Source organism: Salvelinus fontinalis, chromosome 17 (genome assembly GCF_029448725.1).
Source record: "Salvelinus fontinalis isolate EN_2023a chromosome 17, ASM2944872v1, whole genome shotgun sequence".
NCBI lineage: Eukaryota > Metazoa > Chordata > Actinopteri > Salmoniformes > Salmonidae > Salvelinus > Salvelinus fontinalis.
Genome location: NC_074681.1, coordinates 16,412,415 through 16,430,332, shown reverse-complemented (window position 1 = coordinate 16,430,332; position 17,918 = coordinate 16,412,415). Strand labels below are relative to the sequence as shown.

General features: G+C 41.0%; 2 protein-coding genes and 1 pseudogene across 2 annotated transcripts; all 3 read left to right on the top strand.

Annotated features, from left to right (window-relative positions):
* The first annotated feature begins 1,122 nt into the window (after positions 1-1,122).
* On the top strand, positions 1,123-4,393 carry LOC129813821 (zinc finger protein 793-like). The gene is made up of 4 exons (XM_055866372.1): positions 1,123-1,504; positions 1,604-1,725; positions 1,881-1,995; positions 2,558-4,393. The coding sequence occupies exons 1-4, from the start codon at positions 1,291-1,293 to the stop codon at positions 3,640-3,642; spliced, it is 1,536 nt and encodes a 511-aa protein (XP_055722347.1). The 5' UTR covers positions 1,123-1,290; the 3' UTR covers positions 3,643-4,393.
* Positions 4,394-5,476: 1,083 nt separating this feature from the next.
* LOC129813810 (zinc finger protein 263-like) lies at positions 5,477-7,938 on the top strand. The gene is made up of 4 exons (XM_055866357.1): positions 5,477-5,841; positions 5,940-6,061; positions 6,221-6,335; positions 6,550-7,938. The coding sequence occupies exons 1-4, from the start codon at positions 5,637-5,639 to the stop codon at positions 7,689-7,691; spliced, it is 1,584 nt and encodes a 527-aa protein (XP_055722332.1). The 5' UTR covers positions 5,477-5,636; the 3' UTR covers positions 7,692-7,938.
* A 579-nt stretch (positions 7,939-8,517) lies between these two features.
* On the top strand, positions 8,518-16,792 carry LOC129814535 (zinc finger protein Gfi-1b-like; annotated as a pseudogene).
* Positions 16,793-17,918: the final 1,126 nt, after the last annotated feature.

The following is a 17,918-nucleotide window of genomic DNA, read 5'->3' as shown; positions in this document are numbered from 1 at the left end:
CTTAACTTTTGAATAAATTAAATAAACCAAGTGAATTTGTCCAAAATACTTATGACACCTTCAAATGGGGGTGGCAAGCAGTCTCGAGGTTAAAGCATTGGGCCAGTAACCCAAAGGTTGCTGGTGCAAATAAAGGAGCAGACAAGGAATTATTTCACGCTTGTGCCTTTGAGCAAGGCACTTAATCCAAATTGCCGCAGTGGCGCTGGACAATGGAGAGCCTGCCTGTGACTCCACTCCCTGCGGTTGTCTCGGGGAGTTGGGATATGCAAGAAATACATTTTCATTACACACTTATGTGACAAATTTAATCACCTCCAAAATTATTATTCTAAATGTGGTGGTTAGATATATGACGTGCATAAACAGATGTGCATTAAATATCCTCAAATAAAAGGTGACATTCCGTACTGTCCCCTGATAAAAAAAAAAATGTATCTCAAATCCAAAATACTGGAGTATAGAGCCAAATTAAAAGTTGTAGCTTCATTGTCCAAAATAATACATAGGGGAGTGTATGCATGTGCCTTAAAAACCCTAAGCGAATAACCTCCCACTGTAACTCCGCTATAATGCATGTATAATGCGATAGTTACTTGAAATATACAGTATCATTGAATTAAATTTACATTAAACTAGTTTAATATCTTTGTTCCCCAGCTATGTGTCTAACAAGTTGTATACCTTTTTCAATCCTTTAATAAATACCATACCACATTTTCAGAATGGTTTCATTAGGTTGTGTGGATGTCAATATTTGATCATATAATAAACCATGAGTTTTAATGAATGCTAGAAAGTGTTTTAGTATTTTACGTTTTACCACAGTGCGTCATGCATTTTGCATCTATAGTCTTTTATGCATTAATAACCATGCATGTGGGCCACTGCACAATGCACTCTCCCCTACATGTAGCCATAACAATTGACTAAAACTGAAGACTTTTTACGGTCTGAATTCATTATTCAGATGGTAAAAAGTATTTTTTTATTTAATAGATATGGCTACCCTACATGCAGACCTGAATAAACCCTGGTACTGTATTTGTCTTGCCTGTGATAATTCTTACAGTTTGAAGGGCTGTTGCAGTCTCATATTTACGGTAATAAATACTCACGTCACGAGTTGAACGGAGGTCCGATTGCAATTGCGCACGCATCTCCACATCAGACATTAGACATTGTTGCCATTTATCAACGTCTACGGCTTGTTTTTTGCACATTAGCTTGGACATTGTAGACCATTTACCTTACACAGAGAATCCAAATCTGTAATTTGGGCTGGACAAGATGGCCAGCAGCAATTTTCAGGCGCAGTTATTATCCATTATGGAGGTATTAGCTAAAGCAGCTGTAGCAGAAATAAACAATCGTGTAGATGATAGCTGTGCTGTTATACGTTTGGAAATGACCCAAAGTCAGCGAGATATTGATGTACTGAAAAGGAAGTGTCAAATGATGGAGAGCGAGCTGAAGAAGACACATGGACGAGTCAGGAGAAAAAGTAGTTGATGTGTTATTCATAGTCAATTGAATGCATTGCATATTTAAAACCGAATTGCGTGAAATGTAGCTCTAATATTTGAATACAATTATTTTCCAGGTTTTTACCCCATGGCATCAGAGAGATCTTCATATCCAGTCAAGATTGTTTTGAACAAGCAGAGAAGTAGCTCACAGCGTAGAGACCGAGAGAGTGCTATTGAAGAGGACTCCCAACCCCAGGTGTGATCAATCACCTTTTACAATTACAGAGAACTAACCTATTGATTCATTTCTGTTATTGTAACGTCAGAATAATGTACTTTTGTGTGATTCATGAGTATGAAAAGGGTTAGATATGCTGTGTTTCCTGAGTAATAACCTCAGTCCCCTGTTAGTCTACCGATGTGGAGCAGAGAGTGAAGACTGAACTCATAGTGATCAAAGATGAGGAGACAGCAGAGGATGTGTGGAAGACTGACCCTCAGGAAGAGCTCAGGATCACTGGAGAGGGTGGGTGCAACCATAAGGGGTACTGCTCTGTCTATGGAAGACTGTGTGTGTGTGCTGGTATGCATGTAACAAATGGCTACATTGATGTTCTGTGTTTTATGTTAGCCTATGGAGCCAACGTACAGACACAGTCAGTCCTAAAGCAGACATGGTATGCAACTGTTAAAGGGATGCTTCAGAATTTTGCCTTTTACCTACTTCCCCATAGTCAGATGAATTTGTGGGTACCATTTTTTTGTCTCTAGCCATTATGAAGGAAGCTAAAGTAGATTTGCGAGCCAATGCTAACTAGCATTAGCGCAATGACTGGAAGTCTCTGGGTATCTTCTAGTATGCTACAGTAGTAGATAATCATAGACTTCCAGTCATTGCGCTAACGCTAGTTAGCATTGTCTCGCAAACTACCTCTAACTTCCTTCATACTGGACACAGATACATAAGAAATTGTATCCACAAGTTCATCTGACTGGGGAAGTAGATAAAGGGCCTCAATGACAAAATCCCAGTGTCTCTTTAAAGGTCTTTTGTAATGTTCATTTTATTTTTATCCCAAAATCTTTAGAGTCTGGTTCCAAGCCTGGGAAACCACCATCCTTTGACCAATGGAACTGTGATGAAGACTTCATCACACAACCCAACATATCTCCCGAAGACTCAGTGGAACATTACCCCAATTCTGATCGTCCAGAGGAACCAGGAACACCTCGGCTCGCATCTACAGAGGTGTTCAGTACAGAGCGGCACCGGCCAGCCAAGAACAAGGACTCACTAGAGCTAGTGATGGTGAAGGATGAGAAAGAGGAGGAGCTGGATCAGACCACGACCCTGGCAGGACCTGACCAAATTGTAATGGATGACACTGATGGGCATCTATGGACCTCTGTTGATCCAGGCAGAGATACTGACCCTGATGTCCACCCAGATTTCTCCTTTCATTCCACAGAAGAGTACTCTCAGAATATCTCAATTTTCCCATCTCATGATGTCGGGCCATCACTTCACTATTCTATTGTGAAACCACATGCTAACATGTTCAGTGCAGCACCACACATGAAAAGACATGTCAGGACATTGGCTGATGAGACTAGACAACAGATGCCAGAGGGACAGAGCAGTGAGATGCTGAACTCAAGTAATGAAGGAAATAGTTTAGCTCTACAGCCAAGGCAGCATCAATACAGGGCTTCAGAAGCGACTGTGAGATTGAGTGAGTGCATGACAGGGTCAAACATGGCCACCACCTCCACCTTCTCTGGATACAGCCTGAGTCACAGTAGTTTTAACATGGTGAAGAGAATGAGGACTCAGTGGAGATCAGGCGGCACCACCGAGAGGCGTTTCAGCTGCACCTTCTGTGGGAAGCGCTTCCAACGTTTCTGGCAGCTAAAAGAACACCTCCGGAGTCACACCGGAGAGAAACCGTACACCTGTGAACAGTGTGGCAAGAGTTTCACCAAGCAGTGCAACCTGATCAGACATGCTCTGGTCCACAGCGGGGAGAAGCCCTTCGAGTGCACACAGTGTGGGAAGTGCTTCACTCAGCGCTCAAAAATGACGTCACATCAGAGAACTCACATAGGAGAGAGTGCAGTGTCTCAATACGTGGCACCCGCATACCCTGGGGATCCACGCACAAGTTTAATGTAGTCTCAGAACACATGAAACAAATAGGAACATAATTGCAATTTCTATGGGAAAATATAGGAAAGAAGATATTTTGGGACATTTTGACAAGATTTTTCTCCTAATTGATTTGTGAAATGGTTTTATATTTGATTGTTAACGGATCATCACTGTTATTTTATTAACCTATTTATTTACAGCTGGTAACATTGTGTATTGCTACCACAAAATCGTAAAAAACATGTTATATTCAATAAAATGTATTTAATTAAATAGTCAATCTGCGGTTTTAGATCAATAATACACTCCCCTACATATTTACTTGGACAGGGAAGCTAAAATATTTAATTTGGCTTTATACTCCAGCATTCTGGATTTGAGATGAAATGTTTTATATGAGGTGACAATACAGAATTTCACCTTTTATTTGAGGATATTTTCATACAAATCTGTTTTACCGTTTAGAAATGTATTCACTTTATGTATTTTAGTAATAGTAATAGACTATAAGTGAATTTGTTCAAATACTTAAGACACCTTCAAATTGGGAGACTAGATGCATAAAGTGCATTCATTTCTAACAGAAAAACATAAAATAAAAGGGAGACATTCTGGACTGTCGTCTCATATAAAACATTTTGTTGTGTTACAGCCTAAATTTAAAATGGATTAAATTGAGATTGTTTGTCACTGGCCTACACACAATACCCCATAATATCATAATGAATTATGTTTTTTTATGTTTACAAATTAATAAAGAAATAAAAAGCTGAAATGTCTTGAGTCAATAACTATTCAGCACCTTTGTTATGGAAGCCTAAATAAGTTCATGAGTAAAAATGTGCTTAACCCTTTGAGCATGGTGAAGTTATTAATTACACTTTGGATGGTGTATCAATACACCCAGTCACTATAAAGATACAGGCGTCCTTCCCAACTCAGTTGCCGTAGAGGAAGGAAAAGGCTCAGGGATTTCACCATGAGGCCAATGGTGACTGAAACAGTTACAGTTTGATGGCTATGTTAGGAGAAAACTGAGGATGGATCAACATCATTGTACTTATTCCATCTACACTGGAGTTGTTTACCAAGAAGACAGTGAATGTTCCTGAGTGGATTAAATGTTCCATTCCTGAATGGATTAAATAGATTTTTTTCTCACCCATCTATACACAATACCCCATGATGACAAAGTGAAAACATGCTTTTAGAAATGTTTGAAAATGTATTGAAAATGAAAAACTTAAATAAATTATTTACATAAGTAATCACAACCCTGAGTAAATACATGTTAGAATCACCTTTGGCAGCGATTACAGCTGTGAGTCTTTCTGGGTAAGTCTTTAAGAGCTTTGGATTGTAAAATATTTGCCCATTATTCTTTTCAAAATTCTTCAAGCTCTGTCAAATTGGTTGTTGTTCATTGCTAGACAACTATTTTCAAGTCTTGCCATAGACTTTCAAGCAGATTTAAGTCACAACTGTAGGAACATTCCTGAACATTTAACAGTTAAAGTTTTGACTTAAATCTGCTTGAAAGTCTATGGCAAGACTTGAAAATAGTTGTCTGGCAATGAATTGATAGCCTTTTTATGCATTAATAACCATGTGAGCCACTGCATTGCACTCTCCCCTACATGTAGCCATACCTATTTTCAAAAAAACACGACGTTTTACAATCTGAATTCTTTATTCAGAAAGTTAAACGTGTTCTTTTTTTTGTCAATAGAGATGGCTACCCTACATGGTATATGCACACTATAATCGACCCTGGTATTTGTCTTGCCAGTGTTAATTCTAACAATTTGAAGGGCTGTTGCAGTCTCATATTTACGGTAATAAATACTTACGTCAAGAGTTTAACGGAAGTGCTATTGAAATTGCGCACTCATCTCCACTTCACTACATTGTTGTTATTTAGCAATATCTACGGATTGTTTATCGCACATTAGCTTACTTAAATAGTATACTATTTACTTAACACAGAGAATACACATCTGTAATTTGGGCTGGACAAGATGGCCAGCTGCAATTTTCAGGCGCAGTTTGTATCCATTATGGAGGTATTGGCTAAAGCAGCTGTAACAGAAATAAACAAACGTGTAGATGATAGCTGTGCTGTTATACGTTTGGAAATGACCCAAAGCCAGCGAGATATTGATGTACTGAAAAGGAGGTGTCAAATGATGGAGAGCGAGCTGAAGAAAACGCGCAGACGAAAAGGTAGTTGTTGTGTTATTATTCATGGTAAATTGATTGAATATGCAAAACCCAAATGTGTGAATAGCCCTAATATTTGACTGAATATAATTATTTTCCAGGTTTTTACCCCGTGGCATCAGAGAGACCTTCATATCCAGTCAAGATTGTTTCGAACAAGCAGAGGAGTACCTCACAGTGGAGAGACAGCGAGATGTCTGTTGAAGTGGACTCTCAACCCCTGGTGTGATAAATCACCTTTTACAATTACAGAGACCTGACATCTTGGATCAATTCTGATATTGGATTATCAGGAGAATTTACTGCTTTTGTGTGATTCATGAGTATGAAAAGGGTTAGACATGGCGTGTGTCCAGAGTAATAACCTCAGTCCATGTTACAGCCTACAGATGTGGATCAGAGAGTGGAGACTGAACCCATACTGATCAAAGATGAGGAGACAGCAGAGGATGTGTGGAAGACTGACCCTCAGGAAGAGCTCAGGATCACTGGAGAGGGTGGGTACGACCATAAGGGGTACTGCTCTGTCTGTCTATGGAAGACTGTGTGTGTGGTGGTGTGCACTTTTACAAATTGATACATTGGGGTTAAGTGTTTTATGTTCTGGCATATGTAGCGCACGGACACACAGTCAGTTCTAAAGCAGTCATGTTATGCAACTGTTAAGGGTCTTTTGTAACGTTTATTTCATGTTGATTCCAAAATCTTTAGAGTCTGGTTCCAAGCCTGGGAAACAACCATCCTTTGAGCAACGGCACTGTGATGAAGACTTCATCACACAACCCAACATATCTCTAGAAGACTCAGTGGAAAATTACCCCAATTCTGTTCATCCAGAGGAACCAGGCACACCTTGGCTATCATCTACAGAGGTGTTCAGCACAGAGCAGCAACAGCCAGACGAGGACGAGGACTCACTAGACCTAGTGATGGTGAAGGATGAGAAAGAGGAGGAGTTAGATCAGACCACGACCCTGGCAGGACCTGACCAGCTTGTCATGGATGAGACTGATGGGCAGCTGTGGACCTCTGTGGATCCAGGCAGAGACACTGACCCTGATGGCCACCCAGATTTCTCCTTTCATTCCACAGAAGAGTACTCTCAGAATATCTCAATTTTCCCATCTCATAGTGGGCTGCCATCCGTTTCTACTATGACAGATGAAGTGGGGCCATCACTTCACACTTCTATATGGAAACCACATGCTAACATGTTCAGTGCAGCAGCACACATGAAAAGACATATCAGGACAATGGCTGATGAGACTAGACAACAGATGCCAGAGGGACAGAGCAGTGAGATGCTGAACTCAAGTAATGAAGGAAATAGTTTAGCTCTACAGCCAAGACTGCATCAATACAGGGCTTCAGAAGCGACTGTGAGATTGAGTGAGTGCATGACAGGGTCAAACATGGCCACCACCTCCACCTTCTCTGGATACAGCCTGAGTCACAGTAGTTTTAACATGGTGAAGAGAATGAGGACTCAGTGGAGATCAGGCGGCACCACCGAGAGGCGTTTCAGCTGCACCTTCTGTGGGAAGAGCTTCCAGCGTCTCTGCCAGCTCAAAGTACACCTCCGGAGTCACACCGGAGAGAAACCTTACACCTGTGAACAGTGTGGCAGGAGTTTCACCAAACAGTGCAACCTGATCAGACATGCTCTGGTCCACACCGGGGAGAAGCCTTACGAGTGCACACAGTGTGGGAAATGCTTCACCCAGCGCTCCAAAATGAAGTCACATCAAAGAACTCACATAGGGGAGGGTCCAGTCTCTCAATACGTGGTACCCGCATACCCAGGGGATCCACACACAAGTTTAATGTTGTCTCAGAACAGATGGAATAAATAGTTCATAATTGCATAGTTTTTCTTTAACAATTACTTAAACTGCATACTGTGTACTAATCTTATTACATAGTATTTAGAACGTACGTTGTCAATTGAATGCTGTAAGCAAGAAATACTAGGCTCCTCCTACTGAAGGCCTCATCTAATGTGCAATTGCATTGATTCCCGACATTCATTCATTTTGGTACAGCGTGTCTCATCAGTTATACCTTTTTCTATCCTTTAATAAATACCATACCACATTTTCAGACGGGTTTCTTTAGGTTGTGTTCATGAGAATGGAAATGACAATATTTGATCATATATAAACCATTTGTTTTTATGAATGGTTGAAGTGTTTCTGTATTTTACGTTTCACCAGTGTGTCGTGCATTATGCATCTCTAGCCTTTTATGCTTGATAACCATGTGAGCCATAGCATTGCACTGCACTCTCCCCTTCATGTAGCCATATGTTTTGGCTAAAAACACAATACTTTTTACAATTTGAAGAATTTATTCAGATAGTAAAGCGTCTTATTTTTTAGTCAATAGATATGGCTACCCTACACTGTAAATTCAGACTAGAATATAATCTGGTACAGTATTTGACTTTCCAGTGCTAATTCTAAGAATTTTCAACTGCTGTTGCAGTCTCATATTTACGGTAATAAATACTTGCATCATGAGTTGAACGGAAGTGTGTTTGCAATTGCTCATTTATCTCCCACTTCACTACATTGTTGTCATTTAGCAACATCTACAAACTGTTTATTGCTCATTAGTTTGGAAATGGTAGACTTTTTACTTCAAATAAAGAACTAAAATCTATATTTTGGGCTGGACAAGATGGTGGGCTGCAATTTTCAGGTGCAGCTATTATCCATTATGGACGTGTTAGCTAAAGCAGCTGTAACAGAAATAAACAATCGTGTAGATGATAGCTGTGCTGTTATACGTTTGGAAATGTCCCAAAGCCAGCGAGATATTGATGTACTGAAAAGGAAGTGTCAAATGATGGAGAGCGAGCTGAAGAAAACGCACAGACGAAAAGGTAGTTGATGTGTTATTATTCATTATAATATTGATTGCATATGCAAAACCCAAATGTGTGAATAGCCCTAATATTTGACTGAATATAATTATTTTCCAGGTTTTTACCCCGTGGCATCAGAGAGACCTTCATATCCAGTAAAGATTGTTTTGAACAAGCAGAGGAGTAGCTCACAGTGCAGACAGCGAGATGTCTGTTGAAGAGGTCTCTCAACCCCATGTGTGATACATCACCTTTTACAACAAAAAAATATTTAACCTTTATTTAACCAGGTAGGCTAGTTGAGAACAAGTTTTCATTTACAACTGCGACCTGGCCAGGATAAAGCAAAGCAGTTTGACACATACAACAACACAGAGTTACACATGGAATAAACAAAAATACAGTCAATAATTCAGTAGAAAAAGTCTATATACAGTGTGTGCAAATGAGGTAGGATAAGGGAGGTAAAGCAATAAATAGGCCAGGGTGGCGAAGTAATTACAATTATTGCAATTAAACACTGGAATGGTAGATGTGCAGAAGATGAATGTGCAAGTAGAGATACTGGGGTGCAAAGGAGCAAAATAAATAAATACAGTATGGGGATGAGGTAGTTGGATGGGCTATTTACAGATGGGCTATGTACAGGTGCAGTGATCTGTGAGCTGCTCTGACAGCTGGTGCTTAAAGCTAGTGAGGAAGATATGAGTCTCCAGCTTCAGTGATTTTTGCAGTTCGTTCCAGTCATTGGCAGCAGAGAACTGGAAGGAAAGGCGGCCAAAGGAAGAATTGGTTTGGGGGTGACCAGTGAGATATACCTGCTGGAGCGCGTGCTACGAGTGAGTGCTGCTATGGTGACCAGTGAGCTGAGATAAGGCGGGGCTTTACCTAGCAGAGACTTGTAGATGACCTGGAGCTTTTGGCGGGTTTGGCGACGAGTATGAAGTGAAGGCCAACCAACGAGAGCGTACAGGTTGCAGTGGTGGGTAGTATATGGGGCTTTGGTGACAAAACGGATGGCACTGTGATAGACTGCATCCAATTCGTTGAGTAGACTGTTGGAGGCTATTTTGTAAATGACATCGCCAAAGTCGAGTTTTGGTAGGATGGTCAGTTTTACGAGGGTTTGTTTGGCAGCATGAGTGAAGGATGATTTGTTGCAAAATAGGAAGCCCATTCTAGATATAATTTTGGATTGGAAATGCTCAATGTGAGTCTGGAAGGAGAGTTTACAGTCTAACCAGACACCTAGGTATTTGTAGTTGTCCACATATTCTAAGTCAGAACCGTCCAGAGTAGTGATGCTGGATGGGCGGGCAGGTGTAGGCAGCGATCGGTTGAAGAGCATGCATTTAGTTTTACTTGCATTTACAGAGACCTGAGCTCTTGGATCAATTCTGTTATTGGAATATCAGTAGAATTTACCGCTTTTGTGTGATTCATGAGTATGAAAGCATCAGATATATGTTCATATACAAAGCCATTCTGTTCTGGGTAAACTCCCTATTTACCTAGCCTGCTCTCCTTACCAGATATTACCTCTGTAGCCTGCAGTTACTGAGTTAAGAAAGACTGCCTTCTCCTATTGTGCACCAGAAGCATGACATTTTCTACAAATTATGCTTCAACTAGATGTACTAAACTAGTGCCCTCAGTGAGTTTAAAACTCTGGTACCAAACTCTGTTCAGGAGGAGTGTAAATGTTTCCTGGAGGCTGATGTTGTATTGTGGTGCTTTGAATGTTGAATGTTTTAAATGTTTTATTGATTGCTGCTACTTTCTTGGCCAGGTCTCGCTTGCAAAAGAGACTGTCTTTTGTCTCAATGGGCTTTTCCTGGCGAAATAAAGGTAAATAAAAAATCTAGATATTTTTTAAATGGTCTGTGTCCAGAATAATAACTTCAGTCCCCTGTTATAGTCTACAGATGTGGAGCAGAGAGTAGAGACTGAAGCTTCTCTGATCAAAGATGAGGAGACAGCAGAGGACGTGTGGAAGACTGACCCTCAGGAAGAGCTCAGAATCACTGGAGAGGGTGAGTGCGTCCATAAGGGATACTGCTCTTTCAAATCAAAATGTATTGGTGGCGTACACAGATTTGCAGACATTATCATGAGTGCAGGAAAATGCTTAATTTTTCTAGTACCAACATTGCATTAATACCTACCAACAAAAATACAATTAAAAAATAATACACAAGTAATCTTGATATTAATTTTTTTTTAAATTTCATAAAGAAAGAAATTAAGATTTATCAGAATGAGCAAAGTCAGAGACCAAAATATAAATACCTATACATATAATGTATATATATACAGTTGAAGTCGGACGTTTACATACACCATAGACAAATACATTTAAACTCAGTTTTTCACAATTGCTGACATTTAATCCTAGTAAAAATTCCCTGATATAGGTCAGTTAGGATCACCACTTTATTTTAAGAATGTGAAATGTCAGAATAATAGTAGAGAGAATTATTTAATTTCAGATGTAATTTATTTTGTCACATTCCCAGTGGGTCAGAAGTGTACATACACTAAATTAGTATTTCATAGCATTGCCTTTAAATTGTTTAACTTGGGTCAAACATTTCGGGTAGCCTTCCACAAGCTTCCCACAATAAGTTGGGTAAATTTTGGCCCATTCCTCCTGACTGAGCTGGTGTAACTGAGTCAGGTTTGTAGGCCTCCTTGCTCGCACATGCTTTTCCAGTTCTGCCCACACATTTTCTATGGGATTGAGGTCAGGGCTTTGTGATGGCCACTCCAATACTTTGACTTTGCTGTCCTTAAGCCATTTTGCCACAACTTTGGAAGTATGCTTGGGCTCATTGTCCATTTGGAAGACCCATTTGCGACCAAGCTTTAACTTCCTGACTGATGTCTTGAGATGTTGCTTCAATATATCCACATCATTTTCCTACCACATGATGCCATCTATTTTGTGAAGTGCACCAGTCCCTCCTGCAGCAAAGTGTAACAGTATAACTTTACGGCGTCCCCTCGCCCCGACACGGGCGCGAACCAGGGACCCTCTGCACACATCAACAACGGTTGCCCACAAAGCATCGCTCCACAAAGGCCGCGGCCCTTGCAGAGCAAGGGGCAACCCTACTTAAAGTCTCAGAGCAAGTGACGTAACTGATTGAAATGCTACTAGCGCGTACCCGCTAACTAGCTAGCCATTTCACATCCGTTACACTCACCCCCCTTTCGACCTCCTCCTTTTCCGCAGCAACCAGTGATCCGGGTCAACAGCATCAATTTAACAGATAACTTTACGTCTTCCCCTCGCCCCGACACGGGCGCGAACCAGGGAACCTCTGCACACATCAACAACGGTTGCCCACGAAGCATCGTTACCCATCGCTCCACAAAGGCCGCGGCCCTTGCAGAGCAAGGGGCAACCCTACTTAAAGTCTCAGAGCAAGTGACGTAACTGATTGAAATGCTACTAGCGCGTACCCGCTAACTAGCTAGCCATTTCACATCCGTTACAAAAGCACCCTCACAACATGATGCTGTCACCCCCGTGCTTCACAGTTGGGATGGTGTTCTTTGGCTTGCAAGCATTTTTCCTCCAAACCTAACGATGGTCATTATGGCCAAACAGTTTCATTTTTGTTTCATCAGACCAGAGGATATTTCTCCAAAAAGTACAATCTTTGTCCCCATGTGCAGTTGCAAACCGTAGTCTGGCTTTTTTATGGCGGTTTTGGAGCAGTGGCTTCTTCCTTGCTGAGCGGCCTTTCAGGTAATGTCGATATAGGACTCGTTTTACTGTGGATATAGATACTTTTGTACCTGTTTCCTCCAGCATCTTCACAAGGTCCTTTGTTATTGTTCTGGGATTGATTTGCACTTTTTTGCACCAAAGTATGTTCATCTCTAGGAGACACAACACGTCTCCTTCCTGAGCGGTATGACGGCTGCATGGTCCCATGGTGTTTATACTTACGTACTATTGTTTGTACAGATGAACGTGGTACCTTCAGGCATTTGGAAATTGCTCCCAAGGATGAACTAGACTCGTGGAGGTCTACAATTTTTTTTCTGAGGTCTTGGCTGATTTCTTTTGATTTTCCCATGATGTCAAGCAAAGAGGTTGACATCAGGTACTCCTCCAATTGACTCAAATGATGTCAATTAGCCTATCAGAAGCTTCTAAAGCCATGACATCATTTTCTGGAATTTTCCAAGCTGTTTATTAAAGGCACAGTCAACTTAGTGTATGTAAACTTCTGATCCACTGGAATTGTGATGCAGTGAATTATAAGTTAAATAATTGTCTGTTAACATTTGTTGGAAAAATTACTTGTGTCATGCACAAAGTATATGTCCTAACCGACTTGCCAAAACTATAGTTTATTAACAAGACATTTGTGGAGTTGTTGAAAAACGAGTTTTAATGACTCCAACCTAAGTGTATGTAAACTTCCGACTTAACCTGCATATAAAGTACCAGTCAAAAGTTTAGACACACCTACTCATTCCAGGGTATTTCTTAATTTTTACTGTTTTCTACATTGTAGAACAATAGTGAAGACATCAAAACTATGAAATAACACATATGGAATCATGTAGTAACCAAAAAAGTGTTTAACAAATCAAAATATTTTTAGATTTGAGATTCTTCAAAGTAGCCAACATTTGCCTTGTTGACAGCTTTGCACACTCTTGGCATTTCTTCAATCAGCTTCACCTGGGATGCTTTTCCAACAGTCTTGAAGGAGTTCCCACATATGCTGAGCACTTGTTGGCTGCTTTTCCTTCACTCTGCGGTCCAATTCATCCCAAACCATCTCAATTGGGTTGAGGTTAGGTGATTGTGGAGGCCAGGTCATCTGATGCAGCACTCCATCACTCTCCTTCTTGGTCAAATAACCTTTACTCAGCATGGAGGTGTGTTGGGTCATTGTCCTGTTGGAAAACAAATGATAGTCTCACTAAGCGCAAGCCAGATGGGATGGCGTATCGCTGCAGAATGCTGTGGTAGCCATGCTGGTTAAGTGTGCCTTGAATTCTAAATAAATCACTGACAGTGTCACAAGCAAAGCACCTTCACACCTCTGCCCCCATGCTTCACGGTGGGAGAAACACATGTGCAGATCCTCCGTTCACCTACTCTGCGTCTCACAAAGACACAGCGGTTGGAACCAAAAATCTCAAATTTGGACTCATCAGACCAAAGGACAGATTTCCACCAGTCTAATGTCCATTGCTCATGTTTCTTGGCCCAAGCAAGTCTCCATACGTGGCACATGGTCCCGTGTGGCTCAGTTGGTAGAGCATGGTGCTTGCAACGCCAGGGTTGTGGGTTCAATTCCCACGGGGGGACCAGGGTTCAATTCCCACGGGGGGGCCAGGATGAATATGTATGATCTTTCCGATTTGTAAGTCGCTCTGGATAAGAGCGTCTGCTAAATGACTTAAATGTAAATGTCTCTTTGTATTGGGTTCCTTTAGTAGTGGTTTCTTTGCAGCAATTCCACCATGAAGACCAGATTCTTGCAGTCTCCTCTGAACAGTTGTTGTTGAGATGTGTCACTTGAACTTTGTGAAGCATTTATTTGGGCTGCAATTTCTGAGGCTGGTAACTCTAATGAAGTTATCCTAAATATCTGGGTCTTCCTTACCTGTGGTGGTCCTCCTGAGAGCCAGTTTCATCATAGCACTTCAACTGCACTTGAAGAAACTTTAAAAGTTCTTGAAATGTTCCGCATTGACTGACCTTGATGTCTTAAAGTAATGGTGGACTTTAATTTCTCTTTGCTCATTTAAGCTGTTCTTGCCATAATATGGACTTGGAATTTTCCCAAAAAGATCTATCTTTTGTATACCACCACTACCTTGTCACAACACAACTGATTGCCTCAAACGCATTAAATAAACATTTAACATGGCACACCTGTTAATTGAAATGCATTCCAGATGACTACCTCATGAAGCTGGTTGAGAGAAGGTCTAGAGTGTGCCAAGCTGTCATCAAGGCAAAGGGTGGCTACTTTGAAGAGTCTCACATATAAAATATATTTTGATTTGTTTAACACTTTTTTGTTTACTACATGATTCCATATGTGTTACTTCATAGTTTTGATGTCTTCACTTTTATTCTACAATGTAGAAAATAGTAAAAATAAAGAAAACCCCTGGAATGAGTATGTGTGTCCAAAACCAGTCATAAGTTTGGACAAATCTACTCATTCCAAGGATTTCTTTATTTTTACAATATATTCCCCGAATATTACCCCATTTCAGATCAGTCAGAGGAACCAGGCACCCCCCGGCTCGCATCTACAGAGGTGTTCAGCACCGACCAGCCGAGGACAATGACCCACTAGAGCTAGTGATGGTGAAGGATGAGAAAGAGGAGGAGCTGGATCAGACCACAGTCCCGGCAGGACCTCACCAGTTTGTCATGGATGAGAATGATGGGCAGCTATGGGCCTCTGTGGGTCCAGGCAGAGACACTGACCCTGATGGCCACCCAGATTTCTCCTTTCATTCCACAGAAGAGTACTCTCAGAATATCTCAATGTTCCCATCTCATAGTGGGCTGCCATCCATTCCTACTATGACAGATGATGTATGCTACATGCTAACATGTTCAGTGCAGCAAAACACATGAAAAGACATGTCAGAACATTGGCTGATGAGACTAGACAACAGATGCCAGAGGGACAGAGCAGTGAGAGGCTAAACTCAAATAATGAAGGAAATAGTTTAGCTCTACAGCCAATCGCAGAGGCGATTCAGTTGCACCTTCTGTGGGAAGAGCTTCCAGTGTCTCTGCCAGCTCTAAGTACACCTCCGAAGTCACACCTGAGAGAAACCGTACACCTGTGAACAGTGTGGCAGGAGTTTTACCAAGCAGTGCAACCTGATCAGACATGCTTTGGTCCACAGCGGGGAGAAGCCCTTCGAGTGCACACAGTGTGGGAAATGCTTCACCCGGCGCTCCAATATGAAGTCACATCAAAGAACTCACATAGGGGAGGGTCCAGTCTCTCAATACGTGGTACCCGCATACCCAGGGGATCCACACACAAGTTTAATGTTGTCTCAGAACAGATGGAATAAATAGTTCATAATTGCATAGTTTTTCTTTAACAATTACTTAAACTGCATACTGTGTACTAATCTTATTACATAGTATTTAGAACGTACGTTGTCAATTGAATGCCGTAAGCAAGAAATACTAGGCTCCTCCTACTGAAGGCGCTCTAATATGACATCACATCAAAGAACTCACATAGGAGAGAGTGCAGTGTCTCCATACGTGGCACCTGCATACCCTGGGGATCCATACACAAGTTTAATGTAGTCTCAGAACAGATGGAACAAATAAGAACATAATTGCAATTCCTATGTGAAAATGTAGTAAAGATATATTTGAACATTTTGACAAGATTTTTCTCCTCATTGATTTGTGGAATGGTTTTCATATTTGACTGTTAACAGATCCTTATTTACAGCTGCTAACATTGGGTATTTTTACAACAAAATCGTAAAAAAACATATAATATTCAATCAAATGTATTTAATGAAAGAGTCAATCTGTGCTTTTAGATGAATAATACGTAGGATCCATTTAGTCTGTATTGTCTAGGTAGTGTTTGACTATCTGGGATGTCACGTCTTGCCACAAGGGACAGTCTCATATCAGGTCAGGTTAATAACTAAATTCCACTTCATTTTCAGAGTTCGATTTCCAAGTTATTCTGCTGCCCCAAAATGTTAAGTTACTGTATGTCTTCTCAAAACTAGACAAAAAAATATTTGTTTCAGTGTAATAGGCTATACATGTTCATACAACTTTAGATTTTAAATCTGGAAACGACACTTATTTAAGCTGACACCACTGGTACTGTATAAAACTGGTCATCTGAATCAAGGTTCATTAGATGCTGTAGATTGCTAAATAGATGAGAGAAATTGATTGGTAGTTTGAAGGATTTACTGTTTCATTGATTTGCCAGAGGCGGAGATAATTGGGGAAAGAGAAAGAGAGACAGAAAGTCAACAGGGGAAGTTAGGTGGTTTCTTACGTCAATGCTTGCTGCTGCTTGGTTGTGCTGGTGCAGAGTGAAGGTAGGAATAGTTGAACTCTTTTTCTTACTCTTTCTCATTCTTGTTTATACCTCAAACTCACTCTGAAACTTGAGAGGAATAACAGTAACAGTGTGTTAGGGGTGGAATGGTAGGGGTCAGGGGGATGGAGAGGTGGTGGGGTCAGGCTCAGAAGGTTCATGATCTACGACAGGCCTGCAGTCAGAACGACGTACAATTCAATTGACGTCCGCTTTCATGAGAAGGCCAAAGTAGCCACGAGATGCAGGGAGGAGAGGTCCTCTTATCAGTCACAGATAACAGCCAGAGCCATGGTTTGGAGTGTCAGGGTGACCATCAGCTTAATCATACACATTTTGATACATATTGTGAACCATCTGTAAACAAGTTGTTATTTGAATAATTTATTAACTGCAATGTAATTCTGTGTCCTGTCTCCAGAGTTGGTGGTGTGTGGAGATTCCAAGGGAAACGTGGTTCCAAGCAGCCACCAAACATCAACTCCTGGAGCAGCAAGAAACCTGTAAGATCTCTCCCTTTTCCTCTGATGAAACTGAAGATTGATTTTCCCTAGGCACACAGTGACAGGATCAGTGTACTGCGACTCAACAACAGCACGATGATCTCAGCGTCCCATGACAAAACTGTGGACAGAAACACCAAGAAACAGGTTCATGTCATTTTAACTCTTCAGTTTCCACACACTCAAATAATTTCATCAAGAATGGATGAAAAGTCAGACCAATGCACTTTTTGTTTATATATGCTTACACTCCATCTCTCTCTAACTCTGTACAGGTGTTTGTGTGTGCGGGTCCTGTTCTGGTCTTGGAGGTGAACCCACACTGCTCCAGTGAACTGGTGTGTGGCGATGCACTGGGCCAGCTCTACTTCCTCTCCTGGAGAGAATAACCACCCAGTGTACACACAGTCATTGTATACACGCACTGCTCCATATACATCCAATCATAATTAACTAACTCTCACACGGACATGTCAGTGCTACTGTAATCGTATGCATATTCTCTCAGGTAGCCCCATCAATGCTATCTTCTACACACTATCTAATATGGATACTCTTTATATCTAATACCTCTACTTATATATGTACGTGCCTTAAAAACCCTAAGTGAAGAACCTCAAT

Coding starts and splice junctions, on each gene's coding strand:
- LOC129813821 (XM_055866372.1), top strand. CDS start 1,291: ATGGCCAGCAGCAATTTTCAGGCGCAGTTATTATCCATTATGGAGGTA. Junction 1,505..1,603: donor TGGACGAGTCAGGAGAAAAA/GTAGTTGATGTG, acceptor ATTATTTTCCAG/GTTTTTACCCCATGGCATCA. Junction 1,996..2,557: donor GCTCAGGATCACTGGAGAGG/GTGGGTGCAACC, acceptor CAAAATCTTTAG/AGTCTGGTTCCAAGCCTGGG.
- LOC129813810 (XM_055866357.1), top strand. CDS start 5,637: ATGGCCAGCTGCAATTTTCAGGCGCAGTTTGTATCCATTATGGAGGTA. Junction 5,842..5,939: donor GAAAACGCGCAGACGAAAAG/GTAGTTGTTGTG, acceptor ATTATTTTCCAG/GTTTTTACCCCGTGGCATCA. Junction 6,336..6,549: donor GCTCAGGATCACTGGAGAGG/GTGGGTACGACC, acceptor CAAAATCTTTAG/AGTCTGGTTCCAAGCCTGGG.